Source organism: Lepisma saccharinum, chromosome 4 (assembly GCF_977018435.1).
Source record: "Lepisma saccharinum chromosome 4, izLepSacc3.1, whole genome shotgun sequence".
Taxonomy (NCBI): Eukaryota; Metazoa; Arthropoda; class Insecta; order Zygentoma; family Lepismatidae; genus Lepisma; species Lepisma saccharinum.
Genome location: NC_139232.1, coordinates 73,548,459 through 73,567,796, shown reverse-complemented (window position 1 = coordinate 73,567,796; position 19,338 = coordinate 73,548,459). Strand labels below are relative to the sequence as shown.

At 38.0% G+C, this 19,338-nt stretch overlaps 1 protein-coding gene across 3 annotated transcripts in view; it reads right to left on the bottom strand.

Annotated features, from left to right (window-relative positions):
- LOC145986579 (uncharacterized) overlaps nt 1-19,338 on the bottom strand; it is a 115,510-nt gene that overhangs the window by 51,442 nt on the left and 44,730 nt on the right. For 2 of the 3 annotated variants that reach the window (XM_083120744.1, XM_083120746.1), the window contains exons 1-3: nt 12,674-12,837; nt 2,950-3,221; nt 1,733-1,861 (exon numbers count right to left, since the gene is read on the bottom strand). In XM_083120744.1, coding sequence (XP_082976870.1) covers nt 1,733-1,861; nt 2,950-3,199 — 379 coding nt within the window. In that variant the 5' untranslated portion in view covers nt 3,200-3,221; nt 12,674-12,837. Of the gene's footprint in view, nt 1-1,732; nt 1,862-2,949; nt 3,222-12,673; nt 12,838-19,338 lie in introns of those variants that run through there. The other variant, XM_083120745.1, reaches the window with a different exon arrangement.

The window sequence follows — 19,338 nt, the reverse complement described above, 5'->3', positions numbered from 1 at the left end:
TCCAGAGGCCCATTCATGAGTATAAAAGGAACCTTCTATCAAAAAGCCGGCCTTTTTCCAACAACAGTACTTGCAATTTCTTCTCTGTGATTTACAGGCTAAATTAAATCTTAAGTATGGAGAACATGCAGACCGAAGCAACATATGACAGGGGAAAGGGGGGGGGGGTGACATTGAAGTGTTCTATGGGTTACGTTTATCTCCCTACTGTAAAACAGACACTCATTTCTAAATATAAAATACAATTTACAATATGGAATTCGTTTAGTGTCTGTTTTACAGTAGGGAGATAAACGAAACCCATAGAACAGGAAAAATACTGCCAACTCATGTATTTTTATTGATTTGAGACACTTTTGTGAAAAAAGCAGTAAAAAAAACCAACCAAAAAAGCCGTGGAAAAAAACCTCAGTTTTTTCCCCCAAAAAAGCCAGTTTCTTTCCGACCACTTCCAACTCAGCACTTTTTCTGCATTTTATACTTATATAATGATAATAACTTGCCACTTCCTTTCCTTTTGCAAATAAATAAATAATAAAAAAATTGCAAGGTTTATCCATAACATTCAGTCCCAACTTCCCCAAAAAAAGTGAGTCAGAATTAGTTTTTGACGAAAACACGAAATGTGAAATAACATATTGTAATGTTAATTTTTCATGTTTCTGAAAGATGTGAGTTGCATTTTCCTACCTTGTTTTGTCACGAAATGATGCGAAATGAACTGCAAAACACGAAATAGACTCTTAAACACGAAATGTACCGTGTATATACCGAAGAGATACTTTCTGAAATTTGAAGTATCCTGCGAGTTATGCAATTCACGGAAAATTGATTAATTCTGCTGTAAATATGTATTTCTGCTGAAGCAAAAATGGACCCCTTTATACAGGAATAAACTTCTGGTAATGATTTAATGTTCTATTAGAAGGGATATGTTTATTTTGTGTAATAGTGCAGTTTTTAAATCAAATTTGGGATTATATTCACATTTTTAAAACCAAAATGTCATTTAATATACCGCTTTTTAACCTCTATAACAGCAAAATTTTATTTTATTAACCACTTTTGAACCTGAAATTGACTGTTTTTATACCGAAAATTTTGCTTTTTTGATTACCAAAAATATGTGCCTCTACACATTACATTTAATTTGCCCATTTCTTACATATTTTTAGATGTTTCCTTTTCCTTTTTCCCTTTCCTGTAATATTTGGCTAAAAAAATCCCTATTCCTGAAAAATTCCATGCTGGGAACAACACTCACCTGGAAAACTGTGAAGACAGGTGTTACTTCACCAGGTCTTCAAAGAAGCCAGGTTTACAACTCCTGAAGCACAATCTTCTTATTCAAATTAACAATTTTACGCACATTTTCTAATCGATTTATCTTCCGTATTTTAGTCTCTCCACCTCGGGCTTCGCATATAGCCTAGAATATACACCCCTGGTTTTTACCTCAGGCTTCGAGGTGTGTGTAATCACAGCTCAGATATCGATTTTCCTGGATACCCCTATGAATTTAGTTCTGTTTATGCAGCAGGATAAGAGCAGTAATGATTAATGTACGGAAGCAAGGCAGATGCACCCTGCCTCATACTTGCCCCAGCAACACAGATTGGAAGTTGCACTGAAGCAATAGCAGTTGTCAAAAATTAAACACAAGAACATGAGTGAAAACTGAGAAATATCAACAACTAGGAAAGACTTGAAGTCGTAAGCAGACCAAACTTACCTATGACATATTCTAAAATCAGATTCCAGCCAATTGTAAAAGCTATGAACTCTCCGACAGATACAAAACTGTAGACATATGCTGATCCTGCTTTTGGTACACGAGCTCCAAACTCTGCATAGCACAATCCTGGAAAAATTAAAATTGCATTAACGTGGGATAAAATCAAGATTTTGCAACTGTTACCATTTCCTTCATATCAGAAAACACTAAAAAAAAATATAACGTAGTGGTTAAAAATAGAGAGAAAAACACAAGACATTTTAACCCAAAAGCACCAAGGATCTTCCTCTGGACAGAGCATAAGACATAATTTTACCAAACAGATAAAATAAGGTAAGGTCAGGGGAAGGTGATGTAGGCAGATGGAATGCACCAACTAACAAAGCAACAGTTGTGTGCCAGAAGTGGACGACGACATCCTCAGGGGTAGACAAATACAAGGCACCCGGTTGCCATGCCACCTTAAAATTTTCACCTAGTGCTTGTTTTTTCAAATTCAGTTTGAAAAAAAAATGTACTAATTCAAGTTCACTTTTAAAAATTCCCATTATCTTTTCTTTCTTAAATAACAAGTACAGTATATGTTTGTTCTTTTCATGTTTGTGTATCATTAAATCAGAATAATAAACATGCCTTTATAATTTTTTGCACTATTGGTAGTAAAATTTTAAAATCTGCAGCAATATGGTAGATTCTGCTTTATATTAGAATGTATTACATAGTTATTTATGCTGTTACTGGTTCAGAGCCTTCTTTAAGATAGCCACTCCGATGCAAGAATTAATTACTTTTAATTCAATCTTGTATTAATTAATAAATTACATGTTTAAGGTCACATTTCAAAATATGTAGCTTTATCTTAGTTGGAGTCATGGCTTTCTTACCCTGTATTTGAAACAAATGGAAGCTGGCTCCCAAGAAAAAAAGGCTGGTGCCAGAATTATTTTTAGTTTTGTCTCCCTCTGGTCATACTACCTTTCAAAAATCTCCAGGGAAGTGTGATGGTAGATTAAATACAACTTGATTCATTGACTGAATACCCCTGCTAATAAAACATCAAATTTCTTCTACATTTTCTTAGTTCTAATGTGATTGCTTAAATTGAAATGAATAATTCCAAATTTCCTACTGTTCAAAATTTATCACAGATTTTTTTAAAAAAGAACAAGTTTTCGCTTCTATAAAACAAATAAATATTTAAAAGGAAACCTTACCTGCAAATAATGATGCTACAGCCGCTACAAGAAAGGAAATAATAACAGCAGGGCCAGTTATATTTCTGCTCACATCACCAGCCAAGACATATATTCCAACGCCCAATGTGCTGCCAATGCCAAGAGCAGATAGATCCGTTAGATTTAACACTCTGGCTAGTTCAGACTTTCGAAGTTCTTCTTCTGTATATACCTTCTTTCGTGCAAGCTTTTTGCTCAGAGTATTTAAGTTTTCACACAAAGCATTCATCTTGTAACAGTCACTAGAACGCCTGTTGAAAAAATTAAATTAAAATTAGTACCATTCCCAATTTCTTTACATGCTTCAAAAGCAAGTTTATAAAGCAAATTCCAGGTAATTTTCAAATAAATTTCCAGACCATTCTGTGATATTTTAACATGAGAATAACCAAGCTTTAAGTATTACACAGCTCCCGCAACATGGCCGTGCAGTCTAAGGTGTCATGCTTTGGGCTCCAACTACAGGATACATGCAGGTTCGAGTCTCCTGGGGCAATTGTAACAACTTTTCTCTGAGATTTCGGCCTGTGCATGGGGCCGGTGGCCACCTGCCATTGTGAGGAAATTGAGAATTACAAATGAGTAGCGTAACCTGGTCATGGAAATCTACAACAAAGACTAGGGGTTCATCATACTGACCACATGTTACTCCCCTAGCTGGTTGGAGTGAGGCTAGCGGGCTGTTGGGCCACAGGTTATTATTAAGTATTTAAGTATTACATGGCACTTGCTATTCAAGGAAGTAAAATTTATTCAGTATTGTTCAATATTAATGAACACAAATAAATTAATTTTCATTCCAAAATCATGGCAAGTACAAAAAACACTTGATTTTCCCACTTACCCATGTTTTTGGAGGTATTTAAAATCTCCACCTAAGTTCCATTGTGCAACAGCTCTTTAAGGCCCAGGGTCTGTCAAGCAGCTTTTTCATTGGGCGACACATGGTCAATGCACCAGATAATATCACCATTGTTTTCTGGCTTCCGAGACCCAAGCCTGTTACTTTTTCTTTCAATTGTCTCACAACATGGGTCAATGCAAAAATTCTGGGGGCTTCCACCAGAAGTCAAACCCAGGCATAGGCGCCGACTCCATGGGACTTGGGGGGGCTCGAGCCCGAGCCCCCCCAATGTTATCAATGTGGGGCCAGAGCCCCCCAAATAATTTTGTTTAAGAGAATCTAATGTATTATTTTGCTTCTCTTGTAAAGTTTACTCTGAATTGTGCCAAATGAACTTAACTTTAAATACACATTTGAAATGTTCTAGACTATCAACTTTGGGGGCTGAGACCGCTAAACCATCAAATTTAGGGGGCTATAACCAGAGACAGCAAAACTCATGACTTTTTACTATATACTAAGTATATAATTATGAGTATTGTTAACATTTTTACTAAAAAGAGTTTCAAAAGATGTGCTTGAACTAGGAGAGTGGGCTACAAATGGCTCTCACATGACATTCAGAACGAGATCATTGATATATTAGGGAGATCTGTTTTGCACTCCATGGTAGCAGACATAAAAATTGGGAATATTTTGCTATTATGGTTAACGAAACTTGTGACATATCCATCCGTGAACAATTGACATTTTGCATTCGAACTGTAAATGAACATTTAAATATTTTTGAGGAATTCATGGGCTTTTATGAGATTCCGAATACTGAGGCCAAAACTTAAAAAAGAAGTAGTGAGTCATTCATTAATTTGTTTCAGTGATCAGAGCCCCCTAAATAATTTTGACAAGTCGGCACCCCTGAACCCAGGACTGCTCGCACCACAGGCAAGAGTGCTAACAATTTGGCTACACAGGAGCTTGTAGAACATGAATCTGTTGCTCTTAAGTTGCAGGAACTGGAACTGCACACACATTTCGTACCAAAAATTACATTGTTGTGATTATTATCCTTTACGGTCATTCCATGCCGAATCAACAAAGTCCACAACCCGACCATCTCAGAATTATATGAAACTCTACTATTTGGTAGTCTTCATGAAGATATGAATTCCTGAGAAATTGTAGGTTCCTGTGTGGGATAATTATGGAGTTTTGGGGGTTGAAAATACAAAAAAAAAATGTTGATTTTTAGTCCGCGCTCGAGACTTTCACAGATAATTGCTCTTACCCTAATTGACGTAGAGAGCTGGTTGTAGTCTTGTTTGAAAGGACATGAAATAAGCTTTCCAACGGTGTATCACATCACTATATTTAGAATAAAATTTTTTCAAGGTCATCGACTTTGACCTTTGGACCTTGAACTTTTGAAGATGCATATCTGCAATTTCCTTGGAACTGAAATATATTGTTAACACAAGGTTACACTATAGCATAACTGAATTTGAAGTTGGGACAATTGTGGGATAATGAAAGAAAAACAATTTTATTAGTATAAGTGTATTTTTTCAACCGGTCATTTCTAGTGGTAGTTTGCAACATTTAAGAATATTATGATTATCTACAGTAGTGGAAAATGGACAAGAATGTTTGTTTCCTGAGAAATAACTTCCATGCACCGTAGTTCACAGGTTGTTCTTCAGTATTCATTCGTTCAGTCTTTGCATGGCAAGCTGACTTTCATCCCGTGTTCAAGTGTACGTTCTTCTTGTAGCAGTGGAAGGGTCCACTTTTGTTAGAACATTGCACGTTGGGACCCAACAAATGACCAGTTGGACCAAATGGGGAAATACAAATAATCCTGATGGTCCATGAGGTTGAAGAAAGTTAATTTGTGAATCACCGGTGTCTTCAGACACTTTCTGAACACACACTAGCCACCAGTTCTTATTATATACATAAGTAAAATATCCAGCAAGATCTGTAAATTCTAAGACTTTTGAACATATATTTTGAAACTATGTTCTATAAATTCATCACATGTAGAATAACGTTTCATGTGTATGACATCTTTTGTAAAAGGAAGTACTGCATGAACCTTTTGGATTCCTGGAATGGAATTAACTTTAGCAAATCGGTCACACAACAGAAAAATCATCCTCATGGTAGGCAATATTGGTAATGTTTTTGCGATTTTTGTAGTGTGCTGCTGCTCCATCAGAAAAGTAAAATAACTTGGTCAGGTTGTCAGAAGCAAATTTATCCTTCAAAAATGTAATAAGTACTTTCTGGAGTAAGTGAACTAATGCTTTATCATGCTATCTGATATGGCAACCAAATTTTTAGTTATAACTGTCGAAGTATTGGGATTTCCATAATAAATAGTGAATGGATGTACGAAGGTGGTTCAGCATGTTCCGCCCCTGACCCATTTCCAGTGATAGTAGAGACCTGTAATTTTATATGTAACATTGTTCATTCTTTAGACTAATATCCACAAAGTTTCAAGAATTTACAACAATTTCTCTTTTTGTTACAGGTTGATGATCAGTAAGAAGTGTAGCCACATATGAAAAAATAGAAAAATCTGAGGTCCGAGCAGTGATAAAATATTTACTCAAGTAAAATCTAACACCGAAAGACATCCATGCAGATATGGTGGGAACTCTTGGAGACTCTAGCCCCTCATATGACGTAGTGAAGAGATGGTGCCGTGAATTTAAATGTGGTCGGCAGACCTGTGAAGATGAGCAGTGGTGGTCCATCTGCAATGGTGACCACACCAGAAATGATTACAAAAGTCCATGACATGATTTTGGCAAACCAGCGAGTGACTGTCCGCCATATAGCAGACACGTGTGGCATCTCAACTGGCAGTGTGCATTCAATTATTCATAATCATTTGTTAATGAAAAAGATCTCTGCACATTGGGTCACGAGAATGCTGACAGTCGACCAAAAGAGTAGCCTACATGTTGTGTGACAAGTCAGAACCTGTTACGGACAATAAAGGCTGACAAGCCAAAGTTTCTGAAGAGATTTGTTACAATGGATGAAACAATCCCGAACGTAAATGCCAAAGCATGCAATGGAAACACCCCCATTCTCCACCCCCAAATAAATTCAAGGTTCAACCATCAAAGGGCAAAGTGATGGCATCTGTGTTCTGGGATCCAGAAGGAATTCTTTTGATAGATTATCTCCAACAGGGAAAGACAATCACAAGTGTTATTTTGCAACCCTAATTGAAGAATTACGTACTGCCATCAAGGAGAAACACCGCGGAATGTTGGCCCGTGGTGTATTGTTCCATTGTGACAATGCTCCCGCCCACACCTCCCAAGTTGCGGTGGCTGCAATTCATGCAGCAGGGTTCGAAATTGTCCTTCATGCCCTTATTCTCCAGATCTGGCCCTCAGTGACTTCCACCTGTTCCCGAACATGAAGAAACACCTTCATGGAAAACATTTTGCTAGTGATTCCGAGGTTATGGATGTTGTGAATACTTGGTTGCAGGACCAACCAAAATATTTTTTTTCTGCTGGGATTGAAGCACTGGAAGGCTGATTGGAAAAGTGTGTTAATGTTGCAGGGGACTATGTTGAAAAGTGACAGTGATTTGGTTTTTCTATGAGGGTTCCTTCTATGTCAGGGGCGGAGCATGCTGAACCACACTCGTATTGTTGTTGCTTGACCATTATTCCAGTGAAAACCTTGTGAGGCATCTTGCAACACACAGAAGTAATTTTCTGCAAAATCACAAAGTACAATGTAGTGCCTATCAAGAACTCTTTCCATGGATCTCAAAATCTTTAAGGCTTTCTAATCTGGATGATGCCATGATGCTGGTGATCAAGGTATCTTACTTAAAAAAAAGTCTGCTCAAATTAAAACTGTCACACTAACCACACTATCTATTCAACATTCTACCACACTTGTTTCAAACAAGACTCCTGCACACATTCTTCACTTTCTAGTTGCAGAAGTATTGCACATTAGCAAGTCTGCAATGCAATAGTGCAGTGTTGTAAACTCCCACTAGAAATGACCGTCTGAAAAAATACACTTATACTAATTAAATTGCTTTTCTTTAATTAACCCATAATCATCCCAACTTCAAATTCGGTGATGTTATAGTGTAACCTTGTGTTAAAAATATATTTCAGTTCCAAGGAAATCACAGATATGCATCTTCAAACGTTCAAGGTCCAAAGGTCAAAGTGGATGATCTTGAAAAAATTTTATTCTAAATATAGTGATGTGATACACCGTTGGAAAGCTTATTTCATGTCCTTTCAAACAAGACTACAACCAGCTCTCTATGTCAATTAGGGTAAGAGCAATTATCCATGAAAGTCTCAGATGCAGACTAAAAATCATAATTTTTTTTGTATTTTGGACCCCACAAAACTCCATAACTATACCACACAGGAACCTACAATTTCTCAGGAATTCGTATCTTCATGAAGACTACCAAATAGTAAAGTTTCATAAAAATGTGAGATGGTAGGGTCAGAAATTACACTTTTTTTAATTTGACGTGGAATGACCAATACATGAAATAACGAGGAACTGTGGAATACTAAGATAATCAACCTAGCCTAGTAACAATCATTTTGGTAAGACTTCCATATCCCAACGGATTTCTTCATTTTTACAGAATAAACTACTTACGTGAATGAGTTTCTGTAGCCTTTTGAAAGTTCGTGTAGGTTTTTTTTTCGTCATAGAATGTATTTGATCGGGAATTCATGTGATTTTCAAGAAAAATATGGTAACAATTCCGTATATCGGAAACACGTTAAAATCGGATATTTTGTGTTTTGCATGGTTCATATTTACCAATTGTGTATTGCGGAACATAGTTCAAGGTGCCATTGTGCGTTTTACACGAAAACAAACACAATTTCTCACATACAGAGTGATTTTTTTGATTCCTTTCTTCGCTTCCTTAACACACAATATGGCAGCCACATCTTCACTCACGTTGTGGTTATGCAGTGTTTCCAACAATCTTCACCGAAAAATACCTACTATCGTGTTCGTCACCGATGGAAATTGTACATTATGCACGGGTAGCTGACAGATAGCCCCACGAACCATTCACAGATAGCCCCACGAACCATTCATGGATAGCCCCACGAACAATTGCCGATAAGGTTAGGTTAGGCAAGCATAATGAAAAAAGAGGGGGTTGGAAACACTGACACGGGCTTACGTCATCAAACGTACGCAGCATGCAGTTCACGTAGCGAAAGCAATGGCAATTGTGCGCCGGTGAGATATCTCTCTTGAAAAATACATGATTTCCTGATCAAATATATTCCACGATGAAAGAGAATACCTCGATGAACGTTGGAAAGCTTGCAGAAACTCATTTCCGTAAGTAGTTTCTTCTGTAAAAATGAAGAAATGTGGTTCCGATATACGGAACTGTTACCAAAAAAATCTCTCCGATGCACAATTGCTGTTGCTCTTATTTGCTTCTGTGAAGTGGATGTTGCGATGACGTAACCCCCTGTCAGTGTTTCCAACCATGCTGTTGTTTTGCAAGAAGATGAAGAAACAAAATATACATTCCTGATATTAGAAGGACCCAAAATTTTAACTATGTTTTTCTAACCTAACCTTACCATGTATGGTTTTTGGGGCTATGCTTGAAATGGTTTGTGGGGCATTTTTCGGTTACTAAGGTTGGAAACACTGCATACCCACTGATGATCCACTATGCTAGCCAAGCTTCACCTGCCATATTGTGTGTTACGGAAGCGAAAAAAGGAAGAACAATAATTGGTAAAACTTCGATAGCGATCGAAACACCTCTCACTCGTTAATTCGTCATTTTTAAAATTCGTACTTACCTATTCTGCATTGCGAAAGATTCTTCAAGGTGCTTTTTTGCTTTTTTCACGAAAAATGTTCAATTTTTGATATAAAAGAGTAATTATTAAACCATTGATGTTAGCCTCAAAAACCACTGACATTAGCCCCACAAACCATTGACATTAGCCCCAAAACCCATCCACGGGTAGCCCCACAAACCATTGACGTTAGCCCAAAAAATTCATGATAGCCCCACGAACCATCACGGGGACAAGGTATGCCTACGAGGTTAGGTTAGGAATGTTAGGTTAGGTTCCATTAGCACTCATTTCGTTCAATTTAGCATATACGGACAACATCGGTTTTTCTCGATGAAAGAAAATACCAACAAGAACTTCTAAATGCTACAGAAACTCATTGCGGTAAGTAGTTTCTTGTGTAAAAATGAAGATATCCGTTGGTACGCTATCAAAGTTTTACCCAATAATAACTCGTAATGTGAAAAATTGAAATTATTTTCGTGAAAGAAGCCAAATCCCACCTTCAAGAATCTTTCGCAATGCAGAATATGTAAGTACGAATGTTAAAAATGACGAAATAAACGACTGAGATGTGTTGGGACCAAACAGAAGTAGTAATAAAAAAGGTGCTATCTATCAGTTCTTGCGATAAGAAAGTACCGATTCACAGGATGGCTAGACAAATCCTTCACACACAACTCGCCATAATAAACACTTTCGATCTCGCCACCAAAATTCCCGGGTTTGAGTCCAGCATGGGTATGGGTGTTCTTTGAAAGTCTTTCCATCAATCTTAATCATTACTAATTGTCATCGTCGCGATTAACCCAAAGTAGTCGAAATCAAACATGCAAATATCCTACTTCACTAGAGGTGTATACTCCAACCGGCCTAAAATAGCAAAATCAATATGCTGACGAAAGAAGGACATGTTAAAAACAAGATAGGGTAAAACTTTCAAAGCCCGGAAACGGATTTCTTCAAATTTGCAGGTGAAAGTACTTACAGAATTGAGTTTCTATGGAATTTCGGAAGGTCGTAGAAGTGTTTTCTCGCATTTTTCAATGTATTTGGCCGCTAATTCATGTATTTTTCTATAATAATGTCCGTCCGATGCACGAAAGCTGTTGCTTGCATTTCCATCCACGTACTTGAACCGGATGTTGCGAGCATCTGATGACGTAATGGCTAGAGTCTAGTTTACGTCCTTCTTGCCTGTTTATCCAGTCTTTCCATCAATCTTAATCATTACTAATTGTCATCGTCGCGATTAACCCAAAGTAGTCGAAATCAAACATGCAAATATCCTACTTCACTAGAGGTGTATACTCCAACCGGCCTAAAATAGCAAAATCAATATGCTGACGAAAGAAGGACATGTTAAAAACAAGATAGGGTAAAACTTTCAAAGCCCGGAAACGGATTTCTTCAAATTTACAGGTGAAAGTACTTACAGAATTGAGTTTCTATGGAATTTCGGAAGGTCGTAGAAGTGTTTTCTCGCATTTTTCAATGTATTTGGCCGCTAATTCATGTATTTTTCTATAATAATGTCCGTCCGATGCACGAAAGCTGTTGCTTGCATTTCCATCCACATACTTGAACCGGATGTTGCGAGCATCTGATGACGTAATGGCTAGAGTCTACTTTACGTCCTTCTTGCCCGTTTATCCAGTGATAATTCAGTGCATTGTTCAAAACCGTGCTAGCAGACAGCCAGTGCTCCGGCATCTCTTAGGGTAAGTAAGTTTTTCTTTTTACACTTTCTGTCACTAACCATTCATGGGAACGAGGTATGCCTGTTAGGTTAGGTTCCATTAGCTCTAATTTCACACCTAAATATGTGCTTCATCATCGAAAAATGTCCTCAGTACGTTCAATCACGCATATTCGGACAACATCGGTTTTTCTTGATTTTCTCCTCCAGGAAATTTTTTCTCACCTTGGGATTTAGTTTGTTGAATTCCTTATACAATAACCTTTCCAACGATATATGACACGTATTCCTTATGAAAAGGACGTAAACTAGACTCTTACCAACGTAATCCCCAGTAAGTGTTTCCAAACACACAGTTTTTTCACTATATTGCCCAACCTAAAGCAACCTAACCTTACCGTGATGGTGTGTGGGGCTATCGTGAATGGTTTTTGAGGCTATTCATGGATGGTTATACGATCCAGAATGGTTTTTGGGGCTATGCGGGAATGGTTTTTGGGGTAGTTTTTTCACTATATTGCCTAACCTTACCATGATGATGCGTGGGGATATCGTGAATGGTTTTTGGGGCTATTCGTGGATGGTTATACAATCCAGAATGGTTTTTGGGGCTATTCGTGGATGGTCATATGATCCCGAATGGTTTTTGGGGCTATGCGGGAATGTTTATGTTAAGAAGGTTGATTCACTGCTTTGCTGTTTGAAACACAGCATATCGACAACGCTAGTCAAGATTTGCCCGGCATTTTGCGTGTACAGCTAGAGATAAAAGAACGAACAATAATTACTCGATATGTCGACAATAGATACTAATTTCGTTAAAAAAAAAAAGAAGCGAAATCCCATCTTCAACAATGTTTCGCAATGCAGAATAAATAAGTACGAATGTTAAAAATAACAGAATAAACGAGTTGAGAGGAGTTTCCCGGCTTTGATAGTTTTACCCAAGATAGAATAAGACTTATCTTTCCTGTGGTGGTGAAATCATGCCAATATCACCGCATATACGGAAGTTGTATTGGAATTTCCAAAAAAATGATGGATTATGTTCAATAACAGGGAGTACCGCCATGTATCCGTCTTGCTATTGCAAGTGCAAAGGGAAATATCATCGAGTTTGTAAAAATCTATGCAGTAGAAGAATCATAACAAGAGGAAATGTATCCCGCAACCAAATCATCGAGACACATGTTCTTCTTAGGAAAAATCTGGTGATCTATAAATAATTCATAATAACATTGTAACAGCTGTTAGCAATAAATGAAAACAAATATGTGAACACTTTAATCCGTATATTACACTTACTAATTGAAGCACCTATGCTTGAACATTTTGTAAAACTTCATATTTCTCTTCATTCATACTTGCGTTCTTTCTCCAAGATAAAATAGAAAAAATCGTTACTTGCACCAAAACATTTCCACGTCACATCCAAAAGATCCGCCATGCGAAACGTCAAGGCAGGCATAATGTTTACTGTAAACACAATCTGTGCTGCACATTTCGTTTCTCATTAAGACAGAGATATTTTGTTTCAAACAAAAACAGAGTTGTGTTTATAGCGCCAGGTAGTTCTACAAAGTTTCCGCCTGTTTGCAATGTGGTCGTGTAGACCTGTTTCCCAACCAGACCCGTAGCTAGAATACTTGGAATTCCCAGTAATCCATACAATTATATCCTGTTTTACTCTAGCAACATAACAAAGACATGCATTGATGTTTTTTTTTATTTATGAAGGTGTGTCGTATCAGGATTAGGATTGGGGGGGGGGATTCCATTCCAGATTCAGACTACGCGAAATGATTTCGCAATTTTCAGTATCTAGAACAGTTGTGACATTTTGAGTAGTCTTGTATTAAAGGTGCCTAATGTATTTGAATGTTTTTCTTGGATGTGTTGCTATGAAGTTTGAACTGCATAATTTTATGTTTCCCAAGACTACCTTTTGAAATATAGCGATTCATGTGATAGCGGTGATAGAGAGATTTGATGCTTCGATCTCAACATGATTCTTTTCTGTAATGCATTCTACATGTAAATTACCCGAGAGAGAAGTAAGGCCAGATATATACTTCAGATTGTTGCTGCTTAAATGCATGAACAATTCTTTTGAGGAAAAGGAGTGCGCACATTTGAGAGACAATTTGGTGGATGAATTGATCATGTATCATGTAATGTATTTAAATTATATATATATATATATTAAAGAAACTTTGAATACGTACACAATTTAACGTTAACCTGATGCATATGAATTTTCTTATTTTACGTCGCTCCATGTAACATATGTCTAAAATATATGTTGTACGTACATGAAAGTTATACGTGACATATGTATAAAAAGAATAATGTTCTTTTTAATATTCAAAAATACAGTTTGTGTGCTTGTTTTACATTATTAGCTAATATGAAATTGAACGTTTTGGAAAAATATTTCAAATCATTTGTTCAAACACAAATGATTTAGCACCGACTTCTACCCCCTTTTGCATGATTTACGACGATAATAACGTCTTTTAATGCTACTATTATTACTACCACTACCACCACTATATTACTACTATTATTATTGGCACGTTTGTCCTGGTACTTGACCCTCCTCTCCAGATAAAAATTTGTGGTTTCGCCTCTGCTCACAAAGAACACTCATGCCCAGGCTCGAACCTGGAACCCCTGGCTTCGTAGTGTGTTATGTAACCATTGACATAGTAGAGGGTTCGCGTATGTAAAAAATAAACGTAGTTGCTTAGGGGTGCAGAAACTAATACAATATATAGAGGTAAAGGTAAAGTTACCTGTGCTGTGCATATAGCACCGTGCCCTGAAGGCACATTTAGGGTATGTGGGAGTTGGACCCCACAAATTTCCGATGTCGGACATCTTGGAGGTGATGTGATCAGCGGCACGCTCCGCCCGCCTTTACTCCCCACCGGGTACTATTTGATTTGAGGTGGGGTGATACATGGAGCTGTTTTATGTGTCCTTATTCCGACCTTAGATAACCCACCTGGGTCTCCCGCGTGGCAGTCAGGCTAAAATTTCACAAGAAATGAAGTGGTGAAGGTTTCTTCAACCTATTTTTAATCAGAAAAAAGTTTGGCTGCATGATTGTAACACATGTATAATTTTCCAGGTGTGAGAAACCAGTTACATATATCACATCACCACGGGCGCCGAAAGCGGAGGGGCCAGGGGGGCACGGGCCCCTCCTGTTCTCAGCCCCTTTCCACGCCTATAAGGGGCCCAATGCATAACTTTCAACATAATACATAACTTTTTCATATTGAAAATATTCTGTTTTAAATATGCCACTGCTTTATATAATCAGGATTAATATTTTCTTACATGTGCCTGTAAACATGTGTGTGCTACTTCATTTGGCTGAAAGTTGCAGTGTTTTACATATTTTACCAATGCCTAACCAACGTTCAAAACAATAAGTGCGTGTGCGTGTGTGGGGGGCGGCTTTAATTGGGGCACATAGGCGGAGTTCTGGACGGGCCAGGAGGGCCTGGCCCCCCAACTTAAAGAAGACTAAAAAACAACAGATGATTAAGTTCAGTTACTACATTTTTTTATGAACCCATACCGCAAATCTTGACGTTTGGCATGATGGCATGTGCGGAAATTGCGCCGCAATAGTCTTAGACAATTTGATTGATGTCAGGCACGTATCCAGAGGGGGGGCTTAGGGGGCTCGAGAATGTTCTGTAACCGTGTTATTGATAATAGCACGTATCCAAGATGGGGCACAGGGGGTTCGACATCTCCCCAGGAAATGTTTCAGTTTACGTTAGATAAAATTAGGTTTTTGGCTTCTTGAATAATGTGAAAATAATGTAAGGAGAGAAATAATTATCGAGGCAAGACGGAGCATGTTTTATACTCCTGTTATTGTTAATAGCACGTATCCAAGGTGGGGATGAGGTGGCTCGAGCCCCCCCCCTCAGGAAATTTTTCAATTTACACTAGTAAAATTAGATTTTTGGCGTCTTGAATAATGTGAAGATAATAAATTTATAAATCTGAGATAAATAATTATCGAGACAAAACGGAGAGTGTTCTATAAATTTATTATTGTCAATAGCAGGTATCCAAGGTGGGAATCAGGAGGCTCGAGCCCCCCTTCAGGAATTTTTTCTGTTTACAGTTGAGTTGAGTTAGTGTTTTAAGTCCGCTCTATGCACAGTAAGGCTAATCGGGACTGGACCTACAGTTTAAAGTGGGATCCGAACCACTTGTGCCTCCACCGGGTATCGAACCCGGGACCCCTTGATTACAAGGCGACGACGCTACCGCTGCGCCATCGAGAAGGCCTTTTCTGTTTACACTAGATAAAATTAGGATTTTGGCTTCTTGAATAATGTGATGATAATTTGGGAGAAATAATTATAGAGACAAGACGGAGAATGTTCTATAACCCTGTTACTGTTAATAACACGTATCCAAGGTGGGGTTGAGGTGCTCGAGCAACCCCCCCCCCCAGGAATTTTTTTATTTTACACTAGATAAAATTAGGTTTTTGGCTTTTTGAATAATGTGACGATGATTTAAGGAGATAGACAATTATCGAGGCAAGACGGAGATGTTCTATAACCCTGTTGTTGATAATATTGCACTTAAACTTTTCTTGCGCTTTCGGTGTTGTCGCAGCGCACTTGAGCACTATGTAGAGGCTTGTCAAAATTTGGATGCTGCACAACAAAGGTAGCGCCACACGTAGGGCGATTCGTTGTAATTTCTAATCTCTGGAAGGCGGGAGAGGGTACGTTCTTGAATGAGAGGAGTCAACTACTGGCAATATTAACGAATCGCTTTATCTGCGGAACGTTCTAGAATATAATGAGGATATAAATACGCGGATTCAATTTTTCTGTTCATCTGTACAAAGAATCGGTCAATGAGATTTCAGAGGTAAGTGTAACAATTCATACAGTCCGAGATAAAGAGAGGCGTGCCCAGGATTTTCTGAAGGGAGATGGGTTACGCATACTATTTTTAGTGGTCAGTCCTGATTTTGCCATTTTTTCCCTGTTCTTGACGTTCCTCTTTTTTTTCTAAAAAAACAACAAGGAATACTGGGTCAAATGGGGTTATGACATCACCAACCCTCCCTTGGGCACATCACTGGAGATAAATGAGTAAGCATTTGATCATACTGGGAGATGAAACATTAGATGTGTTGGGAACGGAAGGGTTTTCACTGTGCATTAATTGATTCGTGATCCAGATGTATTTGAAAAGACTTCCTTTGTTTCGTGCCGATATATGACAAGACAGCAGAAGCTGTGACAGGCATTTTTGAACACTTGTGAGTACTAAGGTCTGAATCTGAATAATTTGGTGCATGGAAATAGAGAAGTCGAGTGGTAAAAAATGTTCCGATTTCACGAACTGATTAAAATGACAGCCTTAAAGTGGCTGCGATTTAAGGGATAGTTGCTCCCCATTTTCTTGCCTCAACATTATGGGCTCTTAATGTTAAGCCTTGTCTACCAAGAGATAGTAAACTTTCCTTGCAACGCCCTCCGCAACCCCCCCCCCCCCGTTTTGGAACCCAATTGCCGCCACTGGTCTTGAACATACAATTGTGAGGTTCTTACTATACCCCTTAAAAAAATGGTGTTGAGCCCCCCCCGAAAGGAATTCCTGGATACGTGCCTGATTGATGTGTACTGTTTGAAGAAAGAAAAACGTAAAATGACTTTGTGTTGAGTCAACAGTTACTGCTGAGTCATCAAAAAAACTTTTCAATTTAATTTTTCAAAAATTTCTGAAGCTTACTATTGTACCGTAACTTTTTAAAGTAATACTAGTATTGTATCAATAAAAAAATAATGAAATGCAAAATGCAATAATCGTACTGTTTTGCTTCTTTTAAAAGTGACAACCAATATACTAATTAATATTTGTTTACTTAAGCGCAGAAATTTAACACTTTCAAATCTAAAAGGCCTAAAACTGAGCGTTTTTAAGTTGCTTTTTTTTTAAAAAAAAAAATCCGGGGAAGGCCTCCGGACCCCTTATAAACTAGGGGATATTCAATAACCCTCAGGTACATCACATGCTTCTTCCCAGAGCCTGGCCCCATGCCAAAGCAAAAGCTCAAACTCCGCCCATGCCGGGGCGCCGGCCCCTCGACGGCGCCAGACCAGGGCGTCCCGATTTAGTAGAGCCAAACCCTTTTTTCTGATTACATAAAGGTGGATATTTGTTTTATAAAGAATTGGATTTGTGTAGAGAAAAAATAATTGAAGGTAGTTCTCAATGATCAGTGGATATTCAAAAATCATGTAGCAATTTAAGAGACTACTGTTAGTTTGATATCAACCTACAATTTATGCGTTCTTTGACATTAAGGCATTGAAAACACAAGGCTATTATTTATCGTCTTTAAAACCGTAAATAGACACCAGGCCATGTTATTTATTGGCCGCAGGTGGAAAGTAGTGGGATCAGGGTAGAAAGTTGAGGCGGGGGGTGACAGGGTGGACAGTTGGGGGGCCAAAAAATCGACTTCGTCTGGATGAAAATTTTATCTTGGGCCTTCCTTTTTTATGTAAATATGTGTGACGATATTAAACTCTTATAAAGGATTGTATGAATAAGTATAAACCGAAAATAATAATCAAATTCTCAGTCAAAAATTACATGTAAAGTATTATGTTCTATAATTACATAATCACAGTAGTACAGTGAATTTTTTGTCCGGCTAATAAAGTTTGATGTGCTCTGATATATATGTTTTGTTGTCAAAGCTATTGTGATTACAATTTTTCAAAGGTTAACTCAAGTGCATTAGGTCCCAACTTAAAAAAAAAGCCTTTGTTCCCCCGCAAACAGAAAGAAATCAGTATTTATGCTTTACTTGACCTCTCCCCCCATCTCTGAAGAAATGCACATCACCCCCTTCCCATTTAAAAAGAATTGAGTTGAACTCAATATGGCGGACGTCCGCTTGGAACACACCGATATGGCTCTCCCAAGCCTAACCTGTTGTAATTATCTATAATGACCAATTGTACCCAGCCTAACTCCTTTCCTCTTTATAGGTAATCACCCTCTAGGCCCTCATATGTGACTTTGTCAACATGAGATCAAGAATTACACACACAATAAATATATATATATATATATATATATATATATATATATATATATATATATATATATATATATATATATATATGTGTGTGTGAAGGTAGGTAGAGGGGGGGCCTTTGGTAATATTCTGTGGGGGGCAAGATTTTTAGATCCGGCACTACTTCCAGCGTCTTGTTCCCTCCGATTGGCCCTTTTACTACTACATTGCAACTGGATTGCGAGCGAAGCGATAAAGAAAAGTTTTAGGGTATTTAGTTCAAAACTGGCAATAATACTAATACTAGTCAATATTGTCACAAGGGCCGTGACTTTTACCCCTTCCATTTTTTTCTCTTTTTGCTCCTTCAGCACCCACTTTGCCTCTGGGCTTCTGGCGCCCTTTTGCCTTCCCCCGTAGCTCGCTGTGTCTATCCATCACTCATCCTCATTATCCCAACGTGGCAGAAAAGCGACGTAAAATAACGAATAGTTACCCGTAGACTTTTTCTTTAGTAGTCGATGCTCAATTTTATATCACTGCCTTTTCATGAATCTGCTGTTAGGAGTGAAGGAAAAAAAGTCGGATGGTTATGACAATGACATGGTTTCCGAATGATGCAGAAAAATGACAGCCTAAATAATGATGCTAATTTTACACCAAAGCGCTAAATATCCCCCACCAACTTCAAAGTTCGACTCCCTTACCATGGAAATTCTGTGCCAATATAATATCTGGATATTCCTCCTCAAGAGTCCCCCCTCCAATTTAATGCTCAATCCCCCAGTAGAATTTCCGTGATAATCTAAGACTTAACATTGATAGTCAAGAGTTTTATAGTGTTCCCTCCCAAAAAATATAATGCTTAATCTTCTCACAAGAATTCGGC